Source organism: Neopsephotus bourkii, unplaced genomic scaffold, assembly GCF_033783945.1.
Source record: "Neopsephotus bourkii isolate Nb327-2 ecotype Australia unplaced genomic scaffold, CSIRO-AGI_Nbou_v1 NB_1634, whole genome shotgun sequence".
NCBI classification, from domain to species: domain Eukaryota; kingdom Metazoa; phylum Chordata; class Aves; order Psittaciformes; family Psittacidae; genus Neopsephotus; species Neopsephotus bourkii.
In genome coordinates this window covers 6,203,141-6,219,720 of record NW_026902109.1, presented here as the reverse complement: position 1 = coordinate 6,219,720, position 16,580 = coordinate 6,203,141, and the positions used below count along the sequence as shown (strand labels likewise).

At 40.5% G+C, this 16,580-nt stretch overlaps 1 protein-coding gene across 3 annotated transcripts in view; it reads right to left on the bottom strand.

The window, feature by feature from the left end:
• Nucleotides 1–16,580, bottom strand: part of JMJD1C (jumonji domain containing 1C) — a 165,791-nt gene that overhangs the window by 18,836 nt on the left and 130,375 nt on the right. Inside the window, exons 3-12 of one of the 3 annotated variants that reach the window (XM_061374028.1) lie at nucleotides 16,098–16,222; nucleotides 14,675–14,818; nucleotides 14,365–14,557; nucleotides 13,322–14,298; nucleotides 12,608–12,706; nucleotides 9,345–9,517; nucleotides 6,822–9,031; nucleotides 3,708–3,909; nucleotides 1,762–1,976; nucleotides 624–776 (exon numbers count right to left, since the gene is read on the bottom strand). In XM_061374028.1, coding sequence (XP_061230012.1) covers nucleotides 624–776; nucleotides 1,762–1,976; nucleotides 3,708–3,909; nucleotides 6,822–9,031; nucleotides 9,345–9,517; nucleotides 12,608–12,706; nucleotides 13,322–14,298; nucleotides 14,365–14,557; nucleotides 14,675–14,818; nucleotides 16,098–16,222 — 4,491 coding nt within the window. Of the gene's footprint in view, nucleotides 1–623; nucleotides 777–1,761; nucleotides 1,977–3,707; nucleotides 3,910–6,821; nucleotides 9,032–9,344; nucleotides 9,518–12,607; nucleotides 14,299–14,364; nucleotides 14,558–14,674; nucleotides 14,819–16,097; nucleotides 16,223–16,580 lie in introns of all 3 variants that reach the window. The other 2 variants (XM_061374026.1, XM_061374027.1) reach the window with 2 other exon arrangements.

The following is a 16,580-nucleotide window of genomic DNA, read 5'->3' as shown; positions in this document are numbered from 1 at the left end:
CCTCCTTTCAATTACAAACATGCTTGGTTACTAAGAAGTCATAGGTTTGCAAGTTAACCTTGTTAAACTTCACCACAGTCTAAACTAGAAATTTCTATTTAAGCACAGGATAAGCAGAGTATGTGTGTAGGCTGCTGGATCATGAAGCCTCCTCTAACATTTTAAATACTATGTGAAGTATTTTTCTTTCTCTTTTTATAATAAAAAACAGGCTCTGCTAAGCCAATATGACAAACCATGTACTTCTGAAGGGAGGATGCAAAAAAAAGCACTCAAATCAGGGCAAGTTTCAACAGCAGTGAGTTAAAGCAGGGAGGTGTAATGGAGAGCCAGACTCACAGCCAAAGAACATAACTTAACCCTGGGGGGCAAGGCACAAGCAATTCAAGACAATCCACACAAAAAGGCTGAAAAGCAGACAAAGACTTAAAATAGCCCCCACAGCAGTTGCTTTCTGAATGACTGATTCTACGTTGACCTGCAAGAAAGGAGGCAAAGAGAACTGAAACACGCAGGCAGTAATTTAACACTTAACAGAAAGGCAGTTACAGTGGTGGATCAGCAGCTCTACAACAAATGAGAATAAACAGCCTATACAATACTCTAGTTCATAAAGAACTGACCTCTAGAACTTTTTCTTTCCTTTGCCTTGTAACAATCTAGGCAGACTACAAATCCACATTTTTGGCAGACCCAATGAATGTTAAATAATGTGGCTTCACATGCATCACACATCTCACGGACTCCTCTCACTGCTCTCTTCCATGCAATTTTGGCTGAAATACAAAATAAGCAGAATAAAACAGCTGAAATTTAAATGCAAAGCACAGTATGAATAGTCTTTATAGGTGAAACATTATTTTCCCCTCAGACACAAATGGGTGCGAGGGGAGGAAAGTGATCCTTCATAAACAGACCATCAACATCTACCCCTTTAGTTGCATTACACAACATCTCCATAAAATCTACTATCAATACACTGTAAAGAAATTAAAGCATTAAAAAAGCACAAACTAAAGTAATACAGAAATAATATTCCTGCTTAACATGAGTGGGGTACAAGTATGACAAACTTCTCTAACATACACTTTTACCCCATGCAATGAGGAAAGCCGGGTTTTTCATCTGACATGTTTAATCTCAAGGGCAGCCAAACTAGTGAGTCTGGACAGTTAAAGGTCAGCAAGAGCAGAGAGAGTGTCTGGCCTGGAGACCTGGCAAGTACTTCTCCTTTTCTGCCTCACCTCCTCCTCCTATTGCTTGGAATTAGTGGAGCCATCAGCCTGTTTCCAACCTGTGCCCATCTGCTATGGACCAGAAGGATAGGCTAACTGTGGCTTTGGTGAGGAGGAGGTTGACAGTGTTAGCACATGTTCTGTGAGACCCATGCTGTCACATTATTCTCCTTTGTTTTGGGAAGGAGACACGTCAGAAACACATTGTCTGTTGGCAGCAGTCGGTACCTGGCTCACTGTGGTCCTTGGCTTGGAGCTCACTGCTCTGGCTGGAAAGCTGGAGGCCAAGCTGGGAACCAAGGCTGCTCCAAACCCAACAGCACAGCCATCAGCATAGGGAGGGGGAAATAGGCTGGCCCACTGAGGATGATCCCTGCCCCTTACCAACATACTCTCTTACAAAATAGCCTAGGAAAATCCCATGTGACAGTCCAGTGAACTACTCAAAAGGAAGGAGTAGGTCACAATGAACACAAACAGCTGAGCAGAACTGCAGAACATTTAAGAGCACTTGAGACTGACTTACCATCTTTTTTTACCCAGGACATGGCTGTTTTCTCAGATGTTACTAACTGACAAAATTTATCACCTATGATATCTAGAATGTACTTAGAAGTTTCTAGGTCCAGTTCATCATCTTCATAGTTTTCATGTGTCCATAAACTCAGTGCTTCATCATCATATTGATCAGGAGAGGAGAAACCATCTATCCTAACCACTCCATTCTTACTAAAAGATAACCTAAAAATGAAAACAGGTAGTTCAACTGCATGTGTCATTACATTCTGTGACTTACAGTTTACTTGCTAATTTACCTTACTGCTTATGTCTTACAATAACTAAGTTTACCTTTTTAACATCCTGTCGTATTTTTTAATTTAAAAATAAATCCTATTGCCAAAAATGGTTTTAAAATTAAGACAGCATGAAAAATAGAACTAACTTCCTAGGCACATCTTGCATTCAGTTTGCTTATAATTCTCTAACATTTACTACTGCTTTAAAATTGCAGACAGGAAAATTATCTTATTTCTCTCTCTCTCTTCTCTTTTTTGTTTTGCCAAATTTTGGTTCTATCTATTCCCAAACTTTAATTTTTGGAGTGTCTGTGACAGCAATCACTCTGTCTGATTCATATTTAACAGCTCTTTTGTCCTACCGCTCTCATGCTCAGAAAACAGGAGTTCAATACCTTAAGCCTTCCGAAGCAGAACAAATCACTAATGATGTTTTTTGCATCCACTAGTTCCTGATCTTTAAAATAACTGAAGGCTTTCCTTTATCCTACCTGGTACCATTCCACTAACCCTGTCTATATTTAGCCTATTTTTAAGCATTGACAATTATTCCATCTTGCATAATACAGGATATTTCATTATTCGTATGCAATTATGGTAATAGTCAAGGAATTTCACAGCCATGACAGTCAAATAGTCCTGAATTCAGAACTAAGTACAAAAAATGATACTTATATATTTAATGAACAAGAAGAAATTAGAATTTTTCTGGTACAACTTCTAACTGCTGTGCAATTTTTGTTTACAATTCAAGTCCTGTTGTCTAATTACAATGGAAATAATTAAACTGCTATAAAATTTACCACAATAGATTCAAACCATTCAAATTTTTAAATTCCGTAACTGTGTTTTAAAACATTGGCAAAACTTTCATCACTCACGTTCTCTCCTTCACACAGGGTTGAAAACCACAAAACTCCAATACTGCCACATTAGGAAGCAAATATTCTTACACAGAAGGTATCCCAAGTCTAACCTTGAAATGATTCCTGGACTACCATACCAAGTTTTGTAACTAAAGCTTCACTATAAAATATTAACCCCAGTCTTGGGAACAACTGCTTGTCCAAAATCAGATGGATATATAGTGGTAACACAGCCCACATGCAAATTAAACCTGTTTTGTTCTGTCTTGATAGCTGTGCTGCACGCACCATGGATGTGATGCTGCATCCTGGGAAATCTTCTTCCCGAACTTGCAAGTTTCCCTTGATCAGCCGTTAATGTTGAAAAAAGGAGGTCACAACTCCTCTGTCCTCAGAAAACTCCCAGAAAACCCTAAGCAGCACTCCCACCATATACTGGCATCAGAACAATTACAGGTAAGTGCAACTCAGTGGGTTGTACAACTTGTCCAGAATAACTGAAGCATGCCTTTTGAAAATCCCACTTCAAATGTCAGACACCTGTGTAATGATGATGTGCTGTATTTTCTGCTTGCCTAAGGTACACTGGGCAGATGTTCTGATGTCTTTGCTATAAAGCTTTAAATTGCAATGAAGTCAATCCACAAAAGAAGAAATACAGATGTAAATACTGTTAAATTAGACAGTCTTTTATCAGACAGACTGACTGAGCCAGAAAAATCAGACAAGCTTTCGAGCATGCAAGTCTTTTGCTAGTATTATTTTTAACAGTTAAAACACCACATTATCAGGAAAATAGCAGTACTTACCGACGAAAGTAGTAAAATCTACAAAATACTGGTGAGTGAGATGGTTCTTCTCCTTTCTTACTTCTTATTAACCTACATTCTCTGCACTTTTGCAAATTTGGTCCTATTTCAGAGCAAGAATCATCCTGCAAAAAGGACTCTCCTGTTTGCTTCAGCTTCTTTACTTTGCGCCAGTCTTTTAACACTGAGCGAGGTATACCAGCTGCAAATGTAAGGAGAGTTTCACGTGAGACACTGGCAGCCCTTATTTGCAGAACCCAGCCAGATCAGGCAGTATTCAACATTTCTGAAAGTATATTTGTTACCTGCATAACATATTCCATTATTACTTCCATTTGTCTGTTTGTCAGTGCCAAAGTTTAAAAGCACAGCTACCAATTAGACAGGCAGGAGCACGTTTAACTACCTGATGAGCTGCCAGAAATACCCAGGACACTCTTATTTTCTCTTGTATTATTAGCATATTGTTCACCACATACTCCACTAAAACCATATTCAGAATTTCCTTCTTACAAAATAAATGAAGAAATACAACACCCCAAGACAAGAAAGGTCTGAATTCTGCTTCAAGTGAAAATGTATGCAAAAAAGGCAAAAACTTAATGAATGGAAGCTTAAAAAAAAATCCCACTTCTTCAAAATTTATTTTTGCTGAGGGTTACAGGTATGATTACAAATGAACACTCTATTAACATGTACCTCATCTGAACTTAAAGTATCCAGCATAAGGAAGAAAATAATCCATTTACTGTCAAGTTTGTTAGCTTTGCAAGGCTAAGCAGTACAATTCCATTTTCAATACGAAAGTCCGCAGATCTGACACTGAGTAAACACAAGCAGCAAATCTACTGAGTAATATGTGCAGTTTTCACATACACACTTTGAAACTGCACCCTGTTGTTTTTTAATCAGATTTTCATTTTAATGACTTTTAAAAGTGGTACCGTTTTATCTGCAGATAGACAAAGTATCTGTCATTTCATTTACCACTGCTCTTGAAAGTTCATGTCCTGTAAGCAGGGATCTGACGTAGAATGATAGAAACGTCACGGTGTTAACTTTGGACTTGGTACCTGGGTCCAGATCTGTATTTTACCAGAGATGACTTGTGCAAACTTTGCAAAATGAAAGTCTGCCTATGCCTCAGTTCATGGCCTACAAAATGCACTTCAAACTCATCCAAGGAGTGTCACTGTACCTGGATTAAAACTTGAGAAAAAAAAATGCCGAAGTGCGGGTTTGCTAGTCCAAAACCAAGTTTTCTGCCTTGGAACCAGAGACACTGGGTGTTATCTGGAAGCTGCTAGACTTCCAGCTCTGTGGGCAAGAACTTGGAAGATTCCCAGGGCTCGCAAGACTGTAAAACGCCTTACTTTGCAGGAGGGAGCCTTGCAGCCTGGAGCTCTGAGCACTCTGGCTAACACACAGGCTCCCAGGGCTTTCTGAAACAGCATCAGGACAAAGCAGTTCTCAACCCTGGCAGTATCCAGATACCACCCACATTGTGAAACCACCATCAAGCTCCAGATCCTGAAGCACAGTTATCTTCAGCCACCTATAGGGAGCCCAGGCAGCCATGCAGTGAGGACTGATTCTTTCCTGAAAGCTCCCAAGGTTGACTGTTTTGTACAAATCTTTGTGGAAAGTCTTTTTAGTAAGAAAATCTCTGACCAGCTCTCAAAAATTACAGCAAATCTCCCCCAAGATAAACTGACAGGAGTATCTACATTCAAATATTTAATGGGTCAAGTAGGAGAGACAGAAAGACCCTGTCTGTTAAGATCTCAAAAGGATGGTAAGCATATGCATACTGCTGCCACGAACCAAACAACAGTTAATGTGCAGGATACACTCGCAACATTCCCACCCATTTCCCAACCTAAATTTCATGAAATAGTTCCGTAACTTTTTATCATATATCACTTCTATAGTCAGGAACTGCTAGCCAAAACAAGAAGTTATTGCCTTCCCTGAACTAAGTTAAGCAATCCTTCTACAATAAAACCACAAAAAAAAAAAAAAATCTTTTGCAACAACGCAAAGGGCAAAGACCTAACATGTTAACATGTATGTATTTAGTTTACTCCTAGAACTGAAACTGAAGAAGACCTTATAGCCTTGTTCTCCTTGATCTTCCCTTCAGCTGGGAGGAGGAAAAGTAATAGTACTACCACTGGACCCAAGCCAGACTATCTCAGACAGACTGCAACACTTCCAGCACCCAGTACAACTCAGGGATCAAGCACTCTCAAATACCAGAAAAGTTACTATACACGAGTCAGCCAAAAGCCAGAGAATGCAATTACAGGAAGCAGTACTCCTTTTCTTTTCTTACTACCTGCACTTCAAAATCCTTGTGCAAAGTAACTTAATGGCAGACATTCTCAAGAGAACAAAGGCAAGAGAGTCGTCCTCAGAGAAGAATAAATTGGGATAAAAAAATAATTTAAGTTCTTAAAATAAAATCTCTCATGCTGGCAGACCAGATTCGCTTTTCAGACAAATCTTGTTACAATCTGCTACATGCTACAGTATTACATTTAAATTGAATGTATTTCCCTAAATTTATTTATTCCTTAAACACAAGGGATGTTAACACGATGCAAGACACATACTAGTTAAAAGTGTGAAATGACTCTCCCTCAAATCTTTCATTAAATTAACCAAATCATAACAGAGTGGTATCAGGCTCTCAAGGAACTGCCTCTGGCTTCCTGACCAAAAGATGTACTAAAGTTCAACAATAGAGAATTTTTCCCTCCAGTAGTGCTCCAAAAATAAATGCATTAGATCTTAAAAAACCCTCAACAAACCACCACATATGTATGTATCTCAATGGTAGTGGCACAACTATATGCACCAGTCTGTTCAATTCTGATGGACAGCATAAACCAGTTTACCACTTAAGTGTAGGCCAAGAACCAGTTTGTTAACACATATATACAAAATGCTGAATTTCTTAAACCAGGATATTTCAAATGGCCTCGAGACAGATAAATCTGGACTTACTCATTCATACAAGCATGGTTTTTAACTCTTTTCCCAGCTATAATGTATGACAAAAACTGTTAGACTTCACATTAGCATGTCTCTTCCAAATCAGAATATACTCACTGCTATTACTGCCGCTCTGTAACTTCAGCTTGCTTTTTTCTTTGGCGCTCCTGCTAAGAACACCATTTGGTTTTACTTCTTCCTCTGTATCACCTTTTTTTTTCTGCAAATCATTTTGTTTCTTTTTGTAAGTTGGCTTGGGCTGCCGTTTAGTCCTTTGCTCTGACTTGCTCTCACTTTCATCAGAGTCTCCGCTTTCAGAGCCAGACTCGTAAGTTCGTTTTGCTTTTCTCCTAGGGTGCTTATCTTCTTTAGCAAACTTATCTGCCAAGATTTTGCTATCTATGTTATTTTGCAAATCATTTGATGTAGAAGCTATTAAATTGACAGTACATGGCTTAATAATTTCTGAAACACTGTTCCCTGAATTCTCTTTTTTATTAGTGTTTTTATCTTCCTCAGAATGCCTTGTTAGCCAAGCCTTTTTCAGTTTAGTGTGGTAGTTTGGCTGACTCGTCTGGGAAGTCTGCCCACTGCCTACAGAGTTCGCTTTGTTTATTGTATTACAGACGATAGCACTGTCTAGGGAGAGAGAGGTTGAAAATGTCTGATTTTTCACAGAGTTGGACTCAGTCTCACTGGTGTTACTACTTTTAAACTGAGCTGCAGCCAACGCTGCCTTGTGCTTTTTCAAATGAACAAAGTCACTGGAGGTGGAGAATCCTGAGCTGGGTTGAGCAGTGCTGCCTGTCTTGCCAGCAGCGGGTGTAACCAGAGGTGGAGTGCTGACCTTGCATTCCTGGGTCTGTGCCATCACCTGACTTGCTGTTCTCGAGGCAGTACACTCCAGAGGTGCACAGGCCAAAACTGTGTTCGATAAGGAGTAAGTCACTTCTGAGCTACCCCAGCTGGACACGCTGGTAGTTGTTGCTGCTGATGTGGTAACATCCATTTTGGTACTGCAGATCATAGTTGTGGTAGGGGCAACAGCATGAGGAATGCTGCCTTGCGAGACAGCTGGAAATTTCTTTTCATACTGTGTGCGAGCACTGTCTGAGTTCATATTTGGCAGAATTATTCTTCCAGTCTCCCTGGCTTCCGCTGTTTTCAGGCAATCTGCTTGATTTGTCACAGCTGAAGATCTCTCACTAACTCGATCTTTGGAAGCAGACTGCATTACTGGTACGCTCTCATATTTCGTGCTAGAAGGAGGACGCACAATAACAGATGCTGTAGCGGACTGTGACTTTCCACTCATTCTTTCAACATGCCAATCCACTTTTTCATTCTTTGGGGCATTATTTGACTTCCATATTTCTGATAAATTCTGGTCAGGAGCACCCTTGTAAACAGTCTGAGCTTCCTTAGGCTCAGGTACTAAAGTTGGTGGTTTCTGCAACTCCTGTATTTTGCTACCACCAGCATTAACGGGTTGAACAGGCGTCAGGGTTGGGGGTGAAAGACTGCTATAGCTGCTTTCCTTCTTCTCTAGGCTCTGATGCACAGGTGGGTGAAACACAGGGGCTCTATGCAAGGCAGGCATACTCCGGAGTGTATTTGAAGAAGAGACTGACAACTGAGTAGGGCTCCTGCTGTCACTCCTAAAAGAATTTATAGAGTGAGACTGCACTGACTGTGAAAGCTGCTCGGGTATCTTGCTCGCAGAGCCTTCAGTTTCTGGTTGGTGCTTAATTAAAGGTGGGGGTTTTGAAAGAGAAGAAATGTAAGAGGGGAGGGTCTGGGGACTAGCTGCTTTTGAAGGACAATTACTTTGCTTATCAACATATGCACTTGAAGCTTCCTTTGATGGGTAGGATCTTGGCGGTTCATTTACAACACTATTAGACAAGGTGGTGAAATAATTACTCTGTGGCAAACTCTGTGGAACCGAATGCTTCATTTTATACAGCTCTGACACAGAGCGTTCAGCATCTTTGTCATATTTTACTGAATGGCTTTTGGGACTTGAAGATAAGGATGTTACCCTGGAGTAGTTCTCTCTCTCTCCCTCAAGTGCTTTTATTTTAGCTGTAAAAGGAGCAACTTCAATACTTTCTTGTAGTATCCTTCTGTGTTCTTCTTTGTATTTGCTCAGTCGCTCCCCAGTCTCTTGCGGCAGCCTTGGCAGCTGGTTCAACACTGGATCTGCAAAATGCCTGTGCACATGGCTCTCCTTTGCTGTCTGCGTTCTGCTTTGCTCTACCTCTGTTTTTACTGGTGCAGTTGTAACAGAACGTAATGGTTCAATAAATGCTTTCCTCTCCAGTTCTCTGTTTTAAAAAGGTTAAGCAGACACAGGTTAGTCTGAATGCAGTGCAACGTGCTAAACGAAGACCTTTTCTTCCCATGCTCTGAACAAAGTTATCTATTAACACAAAACAAACTTTTCCTTATACTAGGTACAATTTTCAAGTCTTCAGATGACTCATGAACTCAAGTACCATTCCAAGTCAACAGGGCAGTCTACTTTGCAGCACACTGAGAAGCTATCAAAGTCATCCACAAATAAACTAAGGGGCAGCTAGAAGACAACATCAGCTGCTGAAACGTACCCTCTCACGCAGAACTGAATAGCAAACTTACTCTTTGTGATGCTCTACAATACTCTTGGACAATGGTGGGCTGGAATGCGCTGCCAGTTTGAGAGGCCGAAGGGGATCTGCACTGGACGGTCGCACAGGAATGTGACTCAGTAAACCAAGGCTGTCAGCTGAGGTCACTGGGGTGGGCTGGTGTAACCATGGGCTGGGAGAACTCTGTTAACACCAACCAAACAAAAAAACTAGAATCAGATTTCAAAATAATCGTGGGACCACAAGAGTTACTGTACTGAGTCCTACCAATGATCACAGGGAAGTAATGTATTTCAGCATCAAATCATACACAATAAATAAAATTTAACATCTTAAGTCACTTTTTGATCAACTGGAACATCTGACTATACTTCTGCTGGACTTGTGAAACAGAAAATAGTTAACACATTTCAGAAGTATTCTTAGAACCGTTTCAGTTTTCAGCACAGTTAATTCTCAAATGGCACCTTAAGCCCATCAAAATCAGGAAACCAGTGGTAGTCAGATGGTACTTGACTTCAGTTACTAGCAAACAGACCATTAGCTCTTCAGTGAATTGCAAGAAGTACTTCTTTCAAAAGAGAGACATGGTTTAGTAGTATTTCTGGAAAAGAATTTCATCTCCAGCTTTATAAGAAATCTCAATGATACGGGACAGAACTATCTCTCCCCTGGATGATTCCTCTTCTCCCCCCAAACAAATGATTTAAGTATAATAATCTTAATTAATCTGCTTTACTCTGCCAGGCATTTTTATTTGGCATAATCTCAGTAGCAGCACACTATTAAAACCATAAATGTATATGCCTGCCATACTTCGCAGCACTGCAAACACACAGTACGCTATTTTCTGCTGTGTACCTAAATACTCAAAAGGTGGGCAATACTGACCTCCTCCTTTACACACACTATGACAGTTTTCATTTATGAAACTGTTTTGCAATTGACAACTTGGGTAGGTTTCTATTTCTCTATCTGCTCAGAAACTTGTGTAACAACTCTGCAGGAAAGATAACAGCAGCTTTCTCTATCTCCCCTCTTTCCCTCTCCCCTCTTGAGATCTGCTCACAAGAAACATGCATGGAGGAGTGGAGAGGCAGGGTCCCTACCCTGCTGGAGTGGTGCTCAAGTGCTAGGGACAAGCCAAGAACGGGCTGCGACAAGAGTGAGTGGAGCTCTCATGCACCACAAAGCGCTTTTCCACCCCTAACTCCTGGCACTGCCCACAACTTCTTCCCCTCCTCTGCTCCCCACAAGTCCGTCCCTCTCCCCACCAGTCTTGACGACTCCCAGTTGAGAGCTGCTGCAGCAGAATGGGAGCCAAGAGCTCTCATGACACACGCACACACCACAGAATAGATATGGAGGCGCTACAATTTTGAAATTCTGATTTCTATACTTCTGAATATTCAAAGCAACCACCTGGGTATGCACTGGCAGTTTTAGTGCACGTTTCCTAGGCTAGGAGTTCCCACGCTGTGGCGAGTTCCCACAAATAGCCTGTAAGCTGTATCAAAGTATTATGCAAAAAAGGCCCATCACCTTCTCCCTAGAGGAGCTGGGGAACAGCTGCTTGAGCTCCAAGCATTGCCCGAACGGCTTGTGACCCCACCTGCAACCACCTATGGCCCAGCCCAAAGACTGGAGCTGCCACAGCCACCTGTGGATGCAAGGAAAAGGTGGGCTTGGGGGCACGCTTCCTTCAGCACACAGACATGACTCAGCCCTCATAGCTGCTACTGCTCTTGCAGCTGAAGCACATATTCCTTTCTGCAGTTGTGGCATCCATGCAAACCAACTTTGGAAACGCCCATTATGGGATTCTAAGACATATTTAAAAAAGGCCTTCAGTGCGAGAGCCAGAAGACAAGCCACCACAAGACAACTGCCACATATCAACATAATTAAAAAGCTACGTGCTTCGGTATGCAGGGCTGCATACTTCAGGCAGCCAAAGTGAAAACAGTCTATCCTAACTTCTTCAAAATGGGCTTCAGCATGGGGTAGAGCAGGCAGCAACATGAAAAGATAAATCCACCTATAGTTTTCTCTTAGGCTTTTCTTCTCTGCTTCATGTGAGTTTATCACATTTTAGATCAAACTGACTTCACATTACAAGGCCAACTCAAACTGACTGTGAAAGACTCAGCTACAATGGTTTGGCTTTTCTAAAGAATGAGGCTGGGGAAGAATAGCTTTCCCCATGATGAAAAAGAAAAAAAAATCTTTATAACCATTCAGGAACTTCAGGCTTTGACACAAAGGCTTACAATCTGGCAGAAGGACAACTGTCAGCGACATGCCTTTTGTGGTCCTCTGAGAATCTACCCAAATTAGGCCAAGTTGTAAGCCTCTGAAGATCAGTATGCACATGCTCAGTGGAGGTTTGGTTGAAGCATGCAATAAAGCCCTCCAAAGTTTCTGTCTGCACTACAGATGCTTCATCTTATACTGTTTCTCTAAGGTGCCTGCAATGATGATGCCATATCCCAAGCCTCCAGGAGCTAGGAATGTTTTTCTGTAAAGGCCATGTCTGCCTGCCGAACACCACTCTGCTGCCACACTGGGCACTAGGCTGAAAAAAACAAACCATTTCTTCTGAGACTTGAGTGGTTATACCCAGCACACAGAGGAATCACCCTGACTTGAATATAGAAGAGTAGAAAGCAGATGGGAAGGTAGGGATAGGTGTCAACAAGAACAAAAGAGGAGAAAAAAATATGCTAAGAGAAGGTACACAGGTAAGTATAAAGACAAGATAAATGGGTATAAGAGTGCAAGAAAGATTTATGAATGCTAGTACTGCTCTTCAGAACTTCCTACTGTATTTAGTACTTTTTCCATCTCAGCCCTTCTCCATTATTTAGTAAGCATACACAAAACTTCACTATGAAGATGACTGTTCTACCCCTCCTAGTATTTAACTTACACAATGACTTTCATAGTTTGACATAGCAAATATTTACCCTGTGGACTTGAGGTCTCAAACCAGCTGGCTGACCTCGCCTGATCATAAACTAAAACCAAATATTTTGTCTTTCTTTGAAACACTCAGGAAATTAATCTCTGGAAGAACTCGCTACTCACGTCTCATGTCTACTGCAAGACAGTAGTTACTAGTGGATTTCCATTCCTAGTTCTCTGCCCACTTAAAAAACCCACCATCACCATGCATGCAGCGTGACACCTACTACAGAACCTGTACCTAGAAAACCACTGTAAGGAGACATCAGCCCCAGCAAATTATGTCATTAAGAAATGAGCTCAACTTACCCTTCTCAAGGAAGCCTCTGCGTTAACTGGAGTTTCTGGGTGGACCCATTTGGAGGAGGGCAGACCAAGTCCTGAGTAAGCATGTGTTCCATTTGGATACTGCCAAATAATTGGATAAAGCCCTAGCTGATTATAGGAAGCAGAAGGATGAGCTTGTCCAAGAAGATGTGGAGACTGGTGTTGTAACATCTGTTGCTGCTGCTGGTGTGCTAATGCCAAATGGCTTAAGCTGCTAGCGTGAGCAGTCTCTAGTCGTGGATGGCCACCCAGCAAGGAGGCAGCAGGCACTCCAGGTAACACTGCAGGAAGTAGATGAGGGTGATGAACAGAATGGTGAGATGCAGTACTAAGGGGGTGAGTGTTAATAGCGGACAAGGGAGCCTGAGCTGAAGACCCAGCTAGCAGATGGGATGAACCAGTTAATGCAGGATGATGAGCATTTGGATTTAAACAGGTTCGGTGGGATGAAGAATGCAGAGGATAATTATGCTGATGTAAATAAGGTGAAATGTGATTAGTTCCTGTTTCTTGTCCAATCAGAGTGGGGTCCCTGTACACTGTGAAATGTTCGTTCTTGTCAATGATAAGAGGACTTTTAGTAGCTTCTAGAGCACTAACTCTAGCTGGAACTGGATGAAAACTAGACCTAGGCAAATCATCAGTTTTATTGGCTGACCTTGTTAATCCAGTAGCATGGCTGTTTTGGGAACTAACCTTAGACTTCACAGTATCAGAAGACTGGGTGAATTTAGGCTTAACATCAGGTGACTTTGTTTTAGGATGATCAACTGAAGCACTAGGTTTTGACTTCACAGAATCAGGGACTGGATTTTGTTTATGCAGTTTACTCTCTTCTGCTAGAGAAGCTACATTTAATGAAGACATAAACGACCCATATTGCGCTTTTTCTTTTTCAGGATTTAAGTGTTCGTTTACTGATAATGTTTTTACAACCCCAGGTTGTATCAAATCCGTTTTAACAACACTGTTAACCCAATTTTGATCAGCTTCCTGTTTTCTTGCTTCAAGGAAATTTGCATTTGCAAACTGTTGTTTTAAATCGCTGCTGTGAGATTCTATTTTCTGAACTGTCTGCACACCAAAGGTACTTGCAGCATCATCCTGGTTCTCCTTTTCAGAGCTGTTTTTATTAATAGCATCAACAGCACATTTTGGAGTAGGAGGCCTGGGTAGGAACTGCTCATTCTTAAATTCTGCTGTGTGATGTTTTTCAGCATTGCTCTCCTGAACATGTGGATCCTTGGCATTCTGCTCATAAGGTGTTGGCTGCTCTACTGCATGGAGTGAAGATTTTTCTTGCTGATCTAAGACGGATGACTTTAGTCTTTCTGCCTCTTCATGGTTTTTATCCTCCTGTATTTCATCCCATGGAGACTGCCTATCCGTTAGTGTCTGTTCTACCTCCTCAATAGTTTGGGATTTTCCTTCTTCTCCATTTATATTTGAAGTGTTCTTGCTTTTTAACTCATTTTCTGAATTTTGCTCTGAGGACGAATCTGTTAATCTTTTATTCGAAATTTCTGAGTCACTGCTCTCAGAGTAATCTGAGATATTGTCTGTCCTCAGTCTCTTCATATTTATTTTTTTTTCATCCTCTTCGGGTTTTCTTCTTTTACTAAGGAAGTGTTTAGTTTTGCTTTTGGGGTTTTCTGTAAAAGATAAAAACATGTCTATTACAGTTTCAGTTTAATATGGTTTTAAGAAGCTCTCCCTCCCTTTCCAGTAACTGCTTTTACCTCCTCGACCTATATAATCATATCTATCTTCTTTCATCTTCTCTTCATCAGGCATGCTGCTATCAGAGCCTTTCCTCTTATTTGGCCGAGTATTCCTCTGTTGCTGGTGCTGATGAGAATTCTGTTTTGGTGCTGCAGTTTGGGAATTCATTGCTGGTCTGGGACTATTTGCTTGTGCACGTGTATAATGACCCTAAAAATAATTCTGTGATTAATGGACTTCATGCAATCTTAATTAACAACTTTTAACATGTATTTTTAGTATTTGCAATACACAAAAATACTTAGGTAAAAAGATAAATGTATCTACGTGGACTGTGTTGCTGTTCTGGTTGGAACGAGACCGTCGGCGTGAAGTGATGCCAATATTTTCACCTTTCAACAAAGAGTGAACAACATCATCTAGAAAGGTCATCTGAACCATAGAAGGATCAACATTCTGAGGTTCTAACACCTGGTTTAATAAAAAATAAAATAAAATAAATAGTCATCAGCAGATGTTCAGACACTGCCCAATCTGTATTTTCTGTATTAGTGTTCACCAGTCTATTTTGTGTGCTAAAGACTAATCAGAGAAAAGCCCACTTAATCCTGACAAGCAGAACTGACATATGACTCTCAACAAAGGCTGGGAATAGAGTAAAAACAAAGGTAACATAACTGCAAAAAAATCATTCTTCCCCCCCCCCAAAAAATCACACCACTTCTTCCCTCACTTCACTGACCTCCAGATTTGAAATTAAGACACTGAGCTTGAGTAATCCTTAAGCAGCAATTATAATATGCAAATATTTTATAAAATATACTATAAAATATAGTGTGGATATATATGCATATATGTGTGTGTATATATATATAAATACTGTAGAAGCACATGAAAATAATGCTTCCAACAGAAGCAAAAATGCTGAAAGAAAGGAACCAATATGAATGGAAAGAAGAACTCTAGATCTGGCAGAATGTTAACTAGTGAGGGATATTTCAGAAAAATGGAAATGGCAACCGGAACTTTGATCAATGTGTCATTAAGTAAAAAAAAAAATAAAATAGTATTTGGGGAAAATGAATTAAAGCAAATTATGGGAGAGAATGTATGAGCCTTACACTAGTCTTAAATTTTTATTGTCACACGTGATTTTGGCAGTTACTTTAAGGCAGATGGGTCATTTGCTATATTAACATTGAATCATTACTTTGGTCCTCTGAAACCAAATTCATTTCTGCCACTAAAAATACCAGTATTAATTCATTTTTGTAACAGCAACTTCAGAAACACAGCTAAGACCCACTACAGTAAATTAGGGTTACAATAAATGCTTAGCTTAATAAATTGCAGACAGTGGGTATTTCAGTTGCTTGAAAGAAGTAATCGCTACTGCAGCGCTTAAAGATTTCAGCATTGAAAAAATTCTCAACAGAGCTGACAGGGAAGACCAGTTCTTAAATCTAGACCGCTTCACTTCAAAGAGTTCGCTAGCCTAATAGCAACAACAGAGAAAAGCAACACTGTAGGACTGGTATTAATCACATCATTGCACAAACATGATACTTCAGGATGGTTTTAACTGCTAGTCCAATGCAACGTCATGCCGTAGTTTCAGCTCAGTAACAGACTCATCCTGCTGGAACTGAACTACTCAGTGGATTTCAGAGTACCACAAAACCATACTGAGAACTCACAACATGTAGTTTACTTGAAGCTTGTTTTCCAAGTTATCACATACCAAACTCACCTGGTCATTCATAACAACCATAGTGCGGGTGAAGAGATCATGATGAGTGATGATACCAGTAAACCACTGGGTGGCAGAATCCTGTCTGTACACTCTCACCCTATAACCATTTAAGGAGTAAGGACCTTTAGAAGGGGAAGAAATAAAAAAGCCATTGAGGAATTCAGATTTAAAAAAAAAAAAGTACAAATGGATTTCCCTGAATTTAGGTTCATAGCAAACACAGCATGCATGGCACGGGCAGCAAACTACACGTAACTCTGGCACAGGACTGCCTGTGGATTTTACTTTTATTCAGGCAGACATTTTGAAATGCAAATGGTACATTTATGTATGCTTTAAGGACAATTTTGCTAACGTTTTCAACATACAGTTCTCTTATCTAGCTAAATCTTTCTGCAACCATGATGACAAATAATAGGAAAAGTCCTACCCACTAACAGCAACCATAGAAAAGTAATCTGAAAGGCTAGACTGTGGCAG